Consider the following 16,092-nt stretch of genomic DNA (forward strand, 5'->3'; position numbering starts at 1 on the left):
GAGTTTGCGATATTCGGTGTACCGTCTCCGACTGGCACAGGCCCTGGGCAGCAACACTCCTCAGCCGAAACACTCCTCAAGGCTCAACATTTTGCCTGTTGAGAAATGCCAAGACATTTGACATGAGTATTTCACTGAACTAGAGGGGAATTTCTAACAGGTATACCTTTGTATATTTATCTATTTTTTTGTGTCTGTGTGTGTGAATTGATGGAGGTACCTGCTAGCAAATATAGTCTGCTAAAATCTTGTGACCTATCTTAAGATTGGGAATGAACCTTAGATGACTGCTAAACACATACAATCCTTTAGACATAAACCATTGACCAAGTCTGGGACAAGGAGTGGATCCAGCTGGGTCTACTCTGAATCTCGTGACTCAATGGGAGGGTTTCTTTATTCTTTTTTGTATTAGATATAAACCGTTGACCAGGTCTGGGACTTGGGATAGATCCAGCCGCACCTAGCCTCCTCTCTGAGAAGGAGTTTTGAAAGCAAGGGGGTCTACTCTGAACCTTGTGACTCAGTGGGAGGGCCTCCTTACCCTTTTGTATTGGACATAAACCGTTGTCCAAGTCTGAGACTAAGGTTGGATCCAGCTGGGTCTTCTCTGAACCTCGTGACTCAACGGGAGGGTCTTCCTTACCCTTTTCGTCCTGGGCCTCTGTATAAATCATTCTAACTCAATTCTAATACGATGTCCTGGCTTCGGCTGGGATAGAGTTAATTTTCTTCCTAGTAGCTGGTATAGTGCTGTGTTTTGGATTTAGTATGAGAATATTGGTAACACACTGATGTTTTAGTTGTTGCCAAATAGTGTTTTCACTAGTCAAGCTATTCAGCTTCCCATGCTCTTTTCCTTTGTATGCTTCATCTGGTATTAAGTGATAGAGTGAACCTTGCCATCGACCTCTGTTAAGTCATGCTTTTATAAATTTCTATTAAAATTCTATTAAAATTCTGCTAATACCTTTGACAGTGATTCTTTAAGTGGCCTCTAAACCACTCATTTGCGACAATAGCTTATCACAAGGATTAGTGCTCAAAAATGAGGCTAAATCACAGGCTACTTGTTACTAGATGGAGGAGAAAGAAGGCTGGGGAAGCACAGCTGTGCTACTACAGCTGCTCTTTGGCCATGTGGTACACCCCAAGCAGGTTTAATGGTCTGACAGCTGGCTGGGGTAGCAGGGGTAAAGATGAGATGTAGAGTTTGCCCACCTGTTTCCTTACTTTCGCACTATGGCAGTTGCCTTCATGATACAGGTTTTGTTTTCATGATACATGTTTAGTGCAGGCATATACCTTTGACTTAGTCCTTGCTGTGACTGCAATAATATCTGCTGGATCTGTGCCTGGCAGCAGCTGTTGTTTCCCTCCATGTCTAGACTCCAGGATAGCTGTTCAGCTGTATTTTTTGTGGCGTATTTATATGTATTTATACTGCAGATGAACATCAAGTACAGTTTACCCATAACCTGAAAGCATGGCCAGGTTTTGTAGACCAAACCTGGATATGAGCTTTAACCATGTAAATGAGAGATTATCAGAGCTCAGGTCTGGTGACCTGAGACTCACTTAGTGATCCTGCTGGAGCAAGCAAAGAAAGCACTTCTGCAAAGTTTCAACTTTTTAGTGCTATGCAAAGGACAACACTTCTTCTTTTTGCTCTCACCTGCTTCTCATGACCCTGAATGATCATGCTTCACATCAAAGCTTTTGAGTTGAAACCTCTTCTCTCTTTGCCAGAGGGAAGCCTGCAAACATGGGTTACTACTGGTAACTGGTAAGCCACAGCAGTGTGGGGCCACAGAGCTATTCCTGTTGACACTCAGAGAATGGACAGCTTTGCTTTCATCTTGTGTGTGTGGTGCTTCAGGCAACAGCCCCTTTCACCAAATGGGCTCCTGCCCCATTTCAAAGAATAACTTTAGCTTTTTCCAGGATAACTGCAGTGTCAGATCTTTGCTAGCATCAGGCTGTGACTGAAGAACTGGAATTCATTTTCTTCATGCAAATAAAATGCTTAAGCAAACCACTGACATTTGGGTGGCTTGGGAGTATCTAGGGTGCCTTGCATGCAAAAGCACTCTATTTTGTAGGTCAAAGTAGGAATCGGTCTAGAAAACTGCTTTTGAACAGAGTTCTGAAATTTTTCTCCCACCTGGACAAAGGAAGCAGTAAAATATGAAATTAAGTCATGCTTGCTGCTGAATGAGGCTGCCAGCAAATCAAGTAAATGGGTAGTGTTTATATGCTCTCAACTAAGAGTAAGAGAAGGATATGTCATCTTTGGCAAAGATTGCATTGTGTAGTCCTGTGCCAGGCCTCTACTAAACATCTCACAGGCAATAGGCAAGACTTTATTTCCCGGTACATACCCTGGAAGAACTAGGCACTCCTGGCACTTTCAGGACTTGGAGAATGCCCCATCCTTAGGAAGCATGCTTGTTGCTAATAGTCCAGCACTCTACAAAGTGCTCTTGCGCTTTGAATACAATATCCATTTTAAAAGCTTAAAACCACCATTTTAGCCTGGCAGTGTTAGTATACATGGGTGGGAAACAAAGATGTCCACATCAAGAAATGGTGCATTGAGGATACAGTACACAGACTGAGCAAACATAAGTCAGATTTAGGGCCTGTGCTGATAAGCGATCTGGTTAAAAAAGCTGGCACAAGACCCTGCAGAGCAGGAAGGATGCATTTCTCAAGGTCCCTTCTATCCCTAGAATAAGAGCTTCTCTTTGGTTTTGAATCTCCCCATGGCTCATGGCTGCTGAATTGAGCAGTGACCGTAGTAAAACCTTTAGCTGCCACTTAGCAGAACAAAGTCACTGTCGCTCACGTCTCCCTTCCTCACAAGGGGTTCAGACACAAGAAGGGCTGTGCAGCCCTTCTCTAAAGACAAAGCATTTCTCACGTCTATCAGTGCATTGAAAGCTTTCCCATTCACACTTATGTTAACATTCTTATCCTGGGAAGGTTAAAGTTCACCAGTTTCCCAAGAAGTTCCCCCATGGACTGTTTTCGGCTTAAAATTTCAGAACAATTCTTCCTTAGATGCAGCTGTTGAGCATTTGTGCCCTTGCAAAGTGGAAGGGAATGTACTAAACTTCCCCCACACGCTCCCTGCATTGAGTGTGAGTGTTATCTCCTGTCTGCAACTCCCTTCCCAAGAGCCATCCCGTCGTATTACAAAACAAGCAACGGCACTGTGTACACAATATAATTTGTCCTTTTGTACAAGATTTTCCATTGCAAATATTGATCTGACCACCACCCAAGGCTAGCTTGTTTAGACTGAGTCTGGGATTGAACAATTACACAAATACTTAGTGTGCCAGAAGGATTTTCAGCTCATGACATCAGGGTGCTTTACAAACTCCCCATGATGCATGGGAGAACTGAGGTATGAGGTATGACTTCTCCAAAGTCATACCTTTGCTTCACAAAGTCAAGTCACTTTTTTATTAAAGGGTTTAGCCTGGGCTCCTTGAACAATCCAAGTGTATAATCCCACACAGGAAATTTCATTCAAGTTTAGGCTAGAATTTCTTTAGCTGTACTGTGTGTCCATTTACCCTGAGGCAGGGGCTGCAGCAAATGCCAGAACTGCGAAGTCAAAGAGAATTTAAGTCAAAGCACCACTGATGCAGTTATCATTCATTCAGTGTTGCACCAATTAACATGCTGGTTACTTCTCTGTATGTCTACCCTTGATTTGGTGGTTTAGTTGAATTATGGTAAGGGCAGCAAAGCTGGGATTATATGTGCTTCTTTTATGTTTTCAAATCTGCACAACACTGGCTCTTTTAGATCTGATAAGTAAAATTCCTTCTAATTTCAAAGAACCTCTTAGGATATCTCTTCCTTCTTGTTCTTGTACCCTCTGTTCTCAAGATGGTACGTGGAAACCCCTGGCTCTAAACTGGTAGCTATGTTCTAAGCCCAATTCTGTTCGCCCGGTGGTTTTGGAGGATTTTGTCTTTCCTCTTAGAAATTTCAGGGATGTCAAGTCTGATTTGTCCTGATTTTAGTGGGAAGTCTTAGTGATTTCGAAAAGCATGATTTAGTCTGTGCTTTCAGTCAGAATACACCACCACAGTGAACCTGCCTTTTGGGCCCTTGTGTCAGACAGAAATGCTGCAGCCACATGGCACACAGCAGTGATAGGTTGTAAATGTGCTTTTAATGTTGTATCAACTGGCTTTGTGCCAGATCAGGTGTCAGCTGTCCTTTAGCAGCTGGTCAAGGGCAGGATGAGCACTGTACCATGTGCACTGGCTAATTTGATGGAAATATTATTATCTGGCTATTCTAGAAACAGATCGAATTTGCACTGAGCATGATCCGGGAGTGCACAAATCTGGAGATAACTGTGGCTTTGAGCTTCCCTCATCCAAAATGTGAGCTGGCTACTGAAATTAGACAATTGCTAACAAAGAATAGATAACGGGTAACAGTTTGACTAAAAGTTCTTTGCCCTCTCCGCTTTTTCTCAGTAGATGGGGTGTTGTCGTTTTGTTAATAACCTAGTCACAGACAGGACATTAATTCCTGTTCTTCTTCCAAAATCTAGCTACTCCACGTAAGTATCCTTTCTCCTACAAAAAACAGTCCATCAGTCCCTGCAGGCCTCTAGCAGCCATTTACTTTCCAGAAGCCTGATGTGACCTAGCATCACAACTTTATCTCCTTCCTCTTCCTGGGGAGCAAAACCCCAACTATTCTCTCTCCTTTAACCTCAGCCACAGTGAGCATGCCCAACATATCACAGCTGCACTATAAAAACACCTGTGATGGGTACTGTCATTGATTTAGGAAGCTGGTGAATGCTGCTTGTGGATGGTAGTGACTGACTCTAATGCTGGTTTTAGTTTTGTTTGGTAACAGCCAACTTTACTTTAGGGGCTTGGCCACTTGATTGTGCCCATGACCCCATGGCAGCAAGAAGATATGGATCTCAGGGTGAAGGCCAAGCTAAGGGCACCTTCCTGCTCTCCTTGCTCAGTAGCAATGAGCGTAGTTTGAGGACACATCAAGTATTGATAGCTATGTGGCTGGTAACTGCCCTTGCTTTCAGTGCCCCAGCCCTGCAAGCTGGAGAACAACAAAGCAAGGGAAAAGAGATGTACTGAGCAGCAGAGGCTGCTTTTCAGGCCTGTACAGTGCAGAGTTGTTGCCAGTCACGCTGAAGGATAACAGTGACCTTTCAGTGCGGCAAACTATGTATAGTACTGATGTAGAGTCCCCTGGGTTCTCTAAGCTTGCACAGTTAAGCCAGTTAGCAATGATACAGCCAAGAGGTTACATAGTACCAGAAAAGAAAGTGTATTAGTTGTCTACCAGTGCTTAGGTTAGATGTTTCTTAATGCCCAGCCAGGCTCCTATTAGACACCACCTGATGCCTGGCTTGTAATTAATCTCCTCTTGGCATCCGTGTGCTTCCACTTAAACTGCATTCAGTAATCAGTGAAGCCTGAGCTGCAATCGGGAGCCTTTGCCTAGAAAATTACCTCTGGAAAGGAGACTCAAACCTCGAATGCACCTCTTGAAGACGCAAGACAAGAAGGAATCCAAGGTAAGAGTTGCTACTGTTTATGTTTTATGTATATAATCTGTCAACACTTTGGCTGAAGTATGTCAGGGTTATTTGTAATACAGAGTTCAAGCCACAGTCCTCAAGGAGGTGGCAAACACTTCAAGCCTTGAACAGCCACTGTTGCTGACTGCTCAGCTGTGAAGGGGTTGATTTCGCCCTTTCAGCTGACTAGTTGTAAAAAATGCTAGAAGCTAGCTAGCTGTAGCGATGGACCTGTGAGCTTGGCAGGAGGTCCTTTCTTTGTGGTTAAGCACTGACTGTGTTGGCTGTCCCAGAGCTGGGTTGCCTGGATCTCTGTTTCTAGTCTGACACTACTTTGTTTGACGAAGTTTTACTATTGGCTTGTGGGCTTTTAATGCCATATGCAGCAGCTGAAATCTGTTTTGTGCAGAGATGGGTCTCACACTGCTCATGTAGACATCTCCTAATTACATATGGTTGTTGTTGGTTAAAAGTTATTTTTAAACATTTTCTTCTCCTTAATTAATAATAACATGGTAAAAGAGAATAATGTGCATATCTGAGTCTGATTTAAGAGTACTGTTGGCCTGGATTGCCTACTTCCAACCTTTGAATTCTTGTTTGTGGTTAAAGGAATAAGAGAACAGATTACCACTACACTTTTTCATAGCAATCTCATGGCCATGTTCGTCAAATCCAAAATCCATCTAGAATAGCAGCAGGTGTAAACCTCAGTCCCTTTCTATTTTGTTGTGCTTTGTGAGGGAGATGACTCCCAATCTTTCTTGCCCTTCATATTTAATGGATACATGATGCCTGTTTCTTACGGCCTAGTCAAAATTTCTAGTTACAGGTCTGAAATTGTTCAGCATTAAATACTGCTTGTCTGTTGTGCAAACTGAAGTCCTGCAGTGCTAGGTCAAAAACAGCTCAGTAACTTTATTGTAACTTCTCTTTAATTAGTTTGTCTGTATATACATGCTAGCCACAGGCTATAGGTAGGCAATTAGGCTCCCCCTTTGCAGAGTAGCTGGCAAAAGCACGTTCTTCACTCTCTGGGAACAGCTGCTTGTGTGTGAACCCACCCAGAGCCAGAGCACTAGCAGTATCACTAAAGAGGTACTCTGCTTATTGTGAGTGTGCTATGAAACAGGAGTTAACTTGACAAACACACAACTTTGTTTGCCACTGCATGTTGCTTGGCACCTCCTTGCCAAAAAATGGTAGTCAAAAATGAAAATGGAGGCTTATCAGAAGTGTTTGTCCAAAAATAATTTACACGAAAAATGTTGGAGTTTAGTTTAAGAATGCCTCCTACTGGAAGGGGCCCCATCTCAGTTTCACATCTTACCTGAGAATGAAATGATTACTTGAATGCTTCAGTTTTGTTGCCCAAGTGTTACCAAACTGGAGGGAAACATTTTTTATTTAAGCAATATTATTAAGGCAGTAACCTACATTTGACCTTCCTGCTTTTCCTACTGACCGGGGGGGTGGATGACACTTAAAATGTGGGTGTACTCAGAGAGTGTGGGTATTTCTTGATATCTCTGTTCTATTTCTGACAAGTGCTGCCACACTGATAGGGCAAACTGCCTAGATATGGCTTGGTAACTACTTATCAGCCAAATTCTTCAACATAAACCAGAGGAATCGTGAGAAAACATTGCTGCTGCTTTTTCATTTCCTGAACAGTCTGGAGTTGGCATGTGGGACCCACGTGCTATGACACTGGGTAGATTTTGAAATATCTATAGCCTCTTGCACTTACAACAGTATTTACTTGACAGAAGAAGAGATAGGTAGAAAGGAAACCAGTTTTCTGAGTTTAACAGCAAAAATATGAAATTATTTGATGGGGTAGAAACAGCAGTCACTATTCCACTAGCTGTCTGTCAGTGATGTAGGCCATGTGGTACACGTAAGCAAAGATGATCTGTAACAGGATTTCAGGGTAACCAGGGCTGTGTACTGCACTGTCTTGTGTGAGGCTGTCTGGGCCCCCAGAGAAGTGAGTAGTCTTAGCAAAATCTGTGTGTCGCACATAATTAGAAGAGATGCATCTCTTTAATGGTTTATTTTTGACTCTTTAATTAAGATGATCTGCAAAATATCTACCTAAATTTATTTAAGTATTTGTTGGTTTATTACAGTTCTCTTTGTGGAAGACTGAGTGTTCAAGAAGCAAATATATTAAATCTCTCATACGTTAGATTTCCTCTCATGCTGTACATAACGAGCAATGTTGTAGTTGTCTCTGACAGCTACCATTTACAGTGCGGTGGCCTAGTTGAAGGCTGTTGTGGACCATCTTTCTATCGCTGTTCAATTCAGATGTGGTCACAGAAACCTGTCGTTAATATCTTCAGCCTGAATGAGCACTACTGTTTATATAATCTAGTGCCTTAAATGCCATTCAAGTTCCTGCAGTTCCTCTGAACCTGTGCTAATGCAAGGTACTAAGAGCCTTTCAGCAATGATGCAGATGTGCTGCATAGTAACTTGGGGAAGTGTAGGAAGGACAAGTGTGCCTGTGCAAAGGACTGCAGGGAACTAAAGAAAAAGGGCCTGCAGCAACTTTTTTTCCATTCTTGAAGCAAGAAATTAGAATAAGGTACTGCAAGTGCCTCTGACCTTCATTCTGTTTCATTTAAGGAATAATTGCATTGACCATTATGGCTTTTTCTTCTGTGTAGATTTCTCTTTGTCTTTCCTGCTGTGTTTTAGCTAACAGTTCCTCCCGCTCTGCCTCTTGGGTAGCAATTTGATTCATTTTCATTGACTTGGTTCAGTTTTAAGACCTGAAACCTTGACAAACAAGGTCATTCTGCCCCCAGAAATAGCGCACTCTGCTTCAGATTAAATCACCAATTCTTATTTTTTTCTAACCATCTCAAAATACTGAAAAGGAAGGAGTGGCAGAATGCATCTATTGATCCCTTGGTAAGTATAGTGGCAGTTGGAAACATTCTTAAATACTAAACTAGAAAGACTGATAGAGCTGAAATCTGTGAAATACAGTGAACCTGCACAGTGTGATTTCTCTGAAGAGGGTTTGTTGAAGAACAAGCACATTAAATGTGCCTGGAAAGGAACCAGGACATGTCTATGCCAGCAAACCCCAAGGTGCAGAGGCTGTAGATAGCAGTTAGAGATGGCCTGCGTGCAGAAGAGAAGGAGAGGATCAGCCAGGTGGACAGAGGAGTTGAAAGGAGAATGCACTGATGACACGGGTATGCAGATTGCATGAGGAGGTAATCGGCACTTCTCTCTTGTGCTCAGAGGAGAGGGATCAGGAGCACTGCTGGAGGCTTTGCTTATTTGTTGGTTTTGTTGTTGTTTTTTTAAACATGAAAAATCCCAGGGAGGTGTCAAGGAAGACATCCAACCAAAGCAAAACCAAGCCTTGGGCTTGTCTGTCCTTATTTTGCTGCCCCAGAATCCAGTGCAAATCAGAGCCATGGATAGCATGGATTTCATTGTATTAGGAGATGGCTGTGATGGGGAGTGCCTTATGTTTTCTTACTACTGATGTATCTCAGTTCTTCAGGTGCTCCTCTCTAGTTGCATTCATTGTTTTTCATATTTTCATCAGTGACTGACAAAGAACAGTGGAGGGTTCCCCACCTCTTTTGTTGGTTACCCATGTGCTGTGAGGGGAACTTGAAAGGGGGGCTGTTAAAAAGAACTTGAGAGAGCTTCTTCCTTGCTTTCTACAGCTAAGACCCTGCGACATCAAAGCTATCTGCTTTCTGATGTGCTTTCCACCCCACTGTCAAAAATGCTTGCACAGCCTGTGCAGTGAGAGGAGAGAATCCATGGCAGAGAACGTGGCTGCTGTGACCATGAGGGTGGCTCACAGGCTGGCTGGAGGCGGTCCTCTGTCCTGGAGAAACAGCACTTTCTTCCTTGATCTTTTTCCTTTAGTGCAGTTAAGTTCTGGGCAGGATTTTCCTCCCAGATTCACCAAGCTTTGCGACACTGATGGCAGCACAGTGTGCTGAGGGTAGGAAGAACTGTGGTAAGAAATGCAAATCTTAATCTCTCTGAGGTGAAGACGGTTTTTGCAGACAGTATAGGCCAGGAGGTGCTGGGATGGGGCAGGAGGAAGGAAGAGGAAAGCATGGTCAGTTGGTTATTTCCTGACTGGTAATTGTAGAAGACAGTATTATGGGTTGCCCTTGGTCAGCTGAAGCAGACCTTGTGTGCTGTTTGTTTTCAGTAATAGAATACTTTTAAAGTCTGAGGACTGGGGCTTCTTTTCATCAAAGCTTTTCGAGATAAGACCCTGGCACAAAGCCTCGCTGCCCATTCCTTTCTGCTGTCCACCAGCCATCCTCGTTTTCTTCAATGACAACTACAATGTCTCCTTCACTGATGTCCAGTTCATCCATGTTCTGAAAGGAGACAGGGAAAGGAGATGTGGTTAGCCTGAGAGCACAGGAGGGCCCAAGCATGTATCTGGTGGGTGTGTTTTACCCTGCCTTTCATCAGCAGCCTGCCTGTGCCCTTCGGGTTGGGAATGAGCCTGAGATACCAGACAATGAGGGATTAAGTACTTACTGAGCTGGCTATTTCTTTAAGATCCTCAAATTTCCCCAGTCTACGTGGTGTCTCCTCCCGAGCAACTTGACTGTTGTATCATTGGGTAAGGCCAGAAAGGGTTAAATACGACTGTCCTAAACCAGCTAACCATGACCCTTTTGTAGTCTGCAGGTGTTGCTAAATAAAACAATGCACAGCTTAATTCCCAAGGGAGATAAAAACAGTGTCTCTACTAATCCAGGCCTTAAATAGGTCTCTCAGTTCTTTTAATACAGGACGGCAGTGACCAGTGGAGGTACAGTGACTCTTCCTGAGATAGGTAACTTTTATCTCTGAGACAAATGGAGTAGTTGCAAGTGAGCTATCGCTGAGCTATCAGGTGGCTATCAGTCCGTTCAATGGTGCTGTCCTATTTTCCATAGGAAACCACTTTGCTACCTGCAGTGTAGTAAAATAGAAAACAGGGTAAGAGAGGCTTCCAGATATGTCTGATGCATCAGCTAAATCTAAATTTAATGTACCTGAGTAGGTAAGAACGGACTCGAAAAGTGAGAGGCCTCAATATACAATATACTGAAAGTAGTAACAGGCTCTTTTCTCAGCAGGGAAAATCTGTGTGTGTCATATTTTTAAGGCAACTCCTGGACTAAAGATCTGACAAAGGGATCCAGCAATCCCCTCAGGAGTACTGCCATTAACAGTGAGGTACTTTCAGCTGCGCTTGGATGAAATTTCAGGCAAATAATAGAAGAGGGTCTAAAACAAAGCAAAACAAAGAACATATAAAAGGTGTCAGAATGCTGCTGTACCTAAGAGAAAGCGCTCCTTTCCAGTCCTTTCTCTGTTTTCATAATTTATCTGGCTATCTGATTTTGTCACATGCCAGCATTTTTTCTATGTTGGCTATTGATGGCAGGTCCCTTGGTGTGAGGGTCTGTCTGCACTGTAACATAAGACCTCCTGGATGCTTCTCCTGCTAATCTAAAGCTGATAAAAGGAACCTTTAAAATGCCATGTAATTAAATTGTGAAAGTCCCATTAAGGGAGGCTAATGGTTTCGCTAGAGTCCAACAGGTTCTGGAGTCCATCTGAACAAGAAAATATTCACAACCAGTCCATTCATAACCTTTTACTAATGGCACTATGCCTACGTAGGTCTGAAGCCAGTGAGAGTTCAATATCCCAGTTAAGGATGCAGGTTGTTCTTTATAATAATCTTTTGGTACATGGACCATGTCCACTGTAATTCTGTGACTTGCAACACAGAAGTACAGGGTAACAGTGTCATTTATGGGGATTCAGTCCTCTCCAGCATGGAGAGCACCTCAGTTGAAGCTGGTGTGTTAAACTGGAGCAGGACTCTCCAGACGATAAGTCAGATCAAATGGAGAGGAGTTCCTAGTTAAGCACCTGTCACACATTCTTACACGAGGGATCTGTAGCCATTTTCCTTAGGAGAACATTTCACAAGAGATCTAAGTTCAGAATGCACAATACTGCGTACTTAGCCATCATCCCCTAAAAAATAAAGTTTGCTTGTGTTTGCGGTCTACTGTATCTCTAGAAGGAGGTTGTAACAGCTCAGCACTAATTTAGAAGGGGTATAGCATGCTAATGTGTAATCACTTGCAAAAAATGTTATTGTTTCATCCTGAGGCAACATGGTCTAGTGATGTGCGCCAAGAACTGGCAGTTGGGATTCCTGGCTTCTGCGTGTGACCTTGACCAATAATTCTCTAAGCGTCCCTGGCTGTAAAGTGAAGATAACACCTCCTTCACAGAATTAACACTTTCAAGATGTTTGGATCAACATCATCTATTTTAAATCTGACACTATGAAATATTTATTTTGAAGCCTTTTGTTACCTGGGCTGTGTAGTCATAAAGTACTCTGTAGTCCTGTGATGATGTGATTCCAGCGTGTTCATTTACAAAAATGGATGCGTAGACACCGTCTGTTTTCTCTGCTAAGGGGGGAGGAAACAAACCACACACAGAAACAAAGAGTTCAGTTGCTTATAAATGCATGGGATCATATGCAAGAGTTCACAAATAAAAAGGTTTCTGTTCTCTCTCTGTCTGGAGATGTACATGTATAGAAAAGCTGCTGTGAACTGTAGGTAAAGTCTTGCACAAAAACTGTGTCCCATTGGTTAGATGACAATACACCCACTGAACTTTGTGGGAGGTCAGAAACTAGCTTTAGCCTCATCCAGGTTGGGAAAAATGTTTACGCTGCTAAGGCACAATCCAAATGGTCCAAAGAGGGAAATGCTGTGATTAAAATGGTTGCTACTGGTAGTATAAAATTCTAGCAGTTCAGTTACTCACACAGGGCTTTGCTTTTTCCCTTGAGAAGAATGGAAAATATTGTACTGATGGGTCACCAGATATTTTCCAGTCATTTCCATAGTTCCCAGATAGCTATTTGTCACTGATATAACTTTTTCGGAAAATGTTGTTTTAATGCAGCTTGTCATAATTAGGGAAACCTCTTATTCCTTCCCAGCATCTGCCTGGGAGCTTCCCCCGCTGTTGAGGCGAGCAGAAGTTTCCCACATATGACTCCTCAGTGGGATGATAGCGCTCTGACAGCTCACGGAGCAGCCAGGGTGCCTGTACCATCCCACAGTCAACCCTTGGTTTAGTTGTCCTGCTCTAAGGAGCACTGTCAGCTCCTTGACTTTTCAGATTTTGAAAGACAAGCATGGGAGCAGTTGAAAAAGCTGAACGCAGAGAGTGTTTGCCATTCCTGAGGACCTTGTCCAGGGAATGTTCTCCCCTCCTGTCCCCAGCCTAAGGAAATTCGGAAGGAGTGACTACCCTCAACTGCTCAACGCTGCATTGCTCTACGTGTGCCCGAGCCCGAGCTGGTGCCTGACAGGTCCAACTAGTGTTTGATAGCACTGGAGAGTCTCCCCTGGCTGAGCACCGAATGCAACAAGTAAGATAGTCGGGGATTCGTTTCTGGGTGCCCAAGCAGGCAGGCGTGACAAAGGAAACCGATTTGGGTGTGTTCTAAAACTGTTCTAAAACAGCTTTTTATGTTCTTTAGGCAAGAATCACAGTTAAAAAATTTTTGTTTTAAATCAAACTAATAAAAACGTCATAAGCTGTTACTTTCTGCATAGTCAAAATACTATGTTTTAAATGTCGTCTGATTAGTGCCTAATTGCAAGGGTTACAATAAGACAGTGTAACTGTGAAACGAGATGGATATTTGCATTCATAAGGCATGAGCCTGGTCTGTTAAAAACTAAGTATTCTCTTGGGCTTTTTAGAGGTAGTGTATTCTACCTTAGGAGAAAACTGTTACCTAAGTCAGACTGTGTTGTTCTGAATGTACAGTTTCCCCTTGCCTAGACAGAGGTTTTGAAGATTATATGGATTATTTGGCACTTTAAACTGGGAAATTTGCTTAATACACATCTAAGCTAAATTTGTTTCCTGACTACTCTTACTCTTGATTGCCAACATGAGAGTATCTGCTGTACCATTTCTGCTCCATGTCAAAGCTTGATTTAGGAATGTGATCTAAAACAAACACATCTGGTAAACTTATTTCCTGAAGAGGCATACCAAGAGGAGGGGCTGAAGGAGTGGCACTTTCCGTGTTGTTTTTGCTGCTTCCATGCAGTAGTCCGGAGAATCTGCAGAACCAAGAGAAGCCAATGACAAAATGAGTGAACAGGACTGGGTATGAGCATTCCTTTGTCTCAGCTGTCTGACTCAACCTTCCCTCCATCTGCTGCTGTATTGGATAGATGTCACCTCTTCCTGTGGCTGTCTGTTTTCATGTATGCTGTAGATATATTTATCTTCAGCTAAAAATACATTAAAAAAATGCAGCAGAGTACTGAGCCATCAGCCATCACTAAATTGTGCATAAAATGCATCAGATAGTATTTTGTTGTTGATCCAATGGCTCATGGTGCAAAAACTGCAATTATTTCACAATATTAATATGATGAGAATTATCAGTTGTTTATAAGAGATGACCGTCTCTTTGTCTTTAAGGAAAACTCTGATACACTTTAAAATACAAAGCTTGTATAATGAGCCTTTCTAAAAACTATGAGTTTAAGTGTGGGTTGTTTTGTTTTTTTTTTTAATCTATCCCTAATTATTTTCTATATCACAGCTGAGTACTGGAGACTAAGTAAAGTGAGAATATGGGTTAGGCATGCTTAAGGCATATTTAAAGGGTCTGATTTTTCAGCTGGTGAATGCTCAGCGTTTCTGGAAAATGGACGTCCAAACTCAACAGTTTCTGAAAATCTCAGACTGAGTCTCTCTAGGCTGCTTGCCCATGCAGAGCACGGTTGTGTTCCAAATGGTAGTACAATTGTCTTCTGTAACTGTATAGGATGCAGCATTAGAATTCATTATTATAGAAGATCTGATTTCCGACTGAAAAACAAAGTATTGTGTATAAACCTTATCAGCTCACTAACAAGCCTGGACCACATTTTACATGAGAGATCACAGCCCGTTCCTTGTCTTTGCCATGTAATAAGGCTTGTCAAAATAAAAAAAAAAACCTCTTCTGCTTTAAATATGATGCTATTCCCACTGTGAATTAGCCATTTTAGTACAAAATATTTAAACCAATAGATCTACCATGCTCTTCTGCTGATATAACTGCATCCATGTTACAGCATTTACCAGCATAAATGGATCAGAAAAAAAAAATTGCCTCCCTAATCATCACAGTTATTCTGCTAAGTGTTTTTTCCTTTGGTCTAGATACAGAGAGCAACTCTTTGTTCTGCTCAGCTGGGCGGTGCAGTAAGCCAGGAGGTATTGCTGAAAAAGACAGCTCTCCCCAGCCTTTGCTCCCAGCAAGGTTCACCTTTGCCCTCCCTTGAACAAAGTGTTTTTGTTGCTGTGTGCCATGACTCACTAGGAAAGAGGAAATAAGTGAATGCTATCCATTCCTGGCCACCTAATTGTTTTATGAACTCGTCCCCTGTCTCTCTTCCCACTAGGCCATGGCAAAATTACTCTGATTCTGGTTTTAATAGGTTTATTTCTTCTGTCAAGTTGCATTTATTGATATATAGCTGCCTCTTGCTACAATGAAGGAAGTAATAACTTTCCAGGTCCTGTTTCCTGTCATCGTACGTTGCCATTCATATAGAGAAATACCTATTCTGGGAACCAAAGTTTGCCACTCACCTCTTCATCATCCCACAAGACTGGGTTGGGCTGCTGTTGCTTCTGTTTGGTTCTCTGCTGTAGTAGTTCTCATATCCTATTGCATCTGCAACAGGGCGATAAAAATGAGATGTTCAAACAGGCAAAACTTCTCCCCACCAGAATGCAGCAGACAGTTGCAACCATCAACAGGGGCTGCTCCAGGTGCAACGCAGCACCTATCTGCACTCGCCTGTAACGTGGCTGGAGCAGCAGAGGCGGACCTGGGGACTGGACAAAAGCCATTCAAGTGATTGTAAGGAGATATGTCCTTGGTAGAAAGGCATGCTTGACCCGAGACGAGCACAGTCAAGGTCCTGAAGAACCATTCTAATAGCTGTGGCTAACCCTAATTAAGAAGGCAGTTTCCTCCATGACTGTTTCCTCTGTTGCCTTAAAGCTCAGGATTTAAGGGAGCAGAGCATGGTCATTGTGAGCCTGGGACCATGTTCTTGATACAATTGGCTGCAGTGTGTTTTGTTTCTTTTTTTCTTAATGTATTGAGTCAGGAATTTTTGTCGGAGCAGGGGAGATTTCTGAACATTATTGCCAGCAGCAATAATGAGCAATTTCCCAGTCTGTGCTTGTGCTTGAGTGTCTCCCTACCTTATCTCCCCCGTCCACCTCCTGAGAGCTGATTTGCTGTTTACCCAGAGATATTTGTTTTTTGTTCTCTCAAACACAGTTATGTTACAGTTCCTTCACTCTCCCCTATGGTGTCGTTAAGAGTGAAACTGAGACTATTTCCAAGTCTAGCTTTACAGATGAAATAGTTACAGATGGAT

General features: G+C 42.7%; 1 protein-coding gene across 1 annotated transcript in view; it reads right to left on the reverse strand.

Moving 5' to 3' along the window:
• Positions 1–9,749: 9,749 nt before the first annotated feature.
• Positions 9,750–16,092, reverse strand: part of PSTPIP1 (proline-serine-threonine phosphatase interacting protein 1) — a 35,825-nt gene continuing 29,482 nt past the window's right edge. The window contains exons 11-14 of the mRNA XM_009578284.1: positions 15,290–15,374; positions 13,691–13,761; positions 11,978–12,075; positions 9,750–9,963 (exon numbers count right to left, since the gene is read on the reverse strand). Of these exons, the coding sequence (XP_009576579.1) occupies positions 9,832–9,963; positions 11,978–12,075; positions 13,691–13,761; positions 15,290–15,374 (386 nt within the window). The 3' untranslated portion in view covers positions 9,750–9,831. The remainder of the gene's footprint in view (positions 9,964–11,977; positions 12,076–13,690; positions 13,762–15,289; positions 15,375–16,092) is intronic.

Source organism: Fulmarus glacialis, unplaced genomic scaffold (assembly GCF_000690835.1).
Source record: "Fulmarus glacialis isolate BGI_N327 unplaced genomic scaffold, ASM69083v1 scaffold11015, whole genome shotgun sequence".
Taxonomy (NCBI): Eukaryota; Metazoa; Chordata; class Aves; order Procellariiformes; family Procellariidae; genus Fulmarus; species Fulmarus glacialis.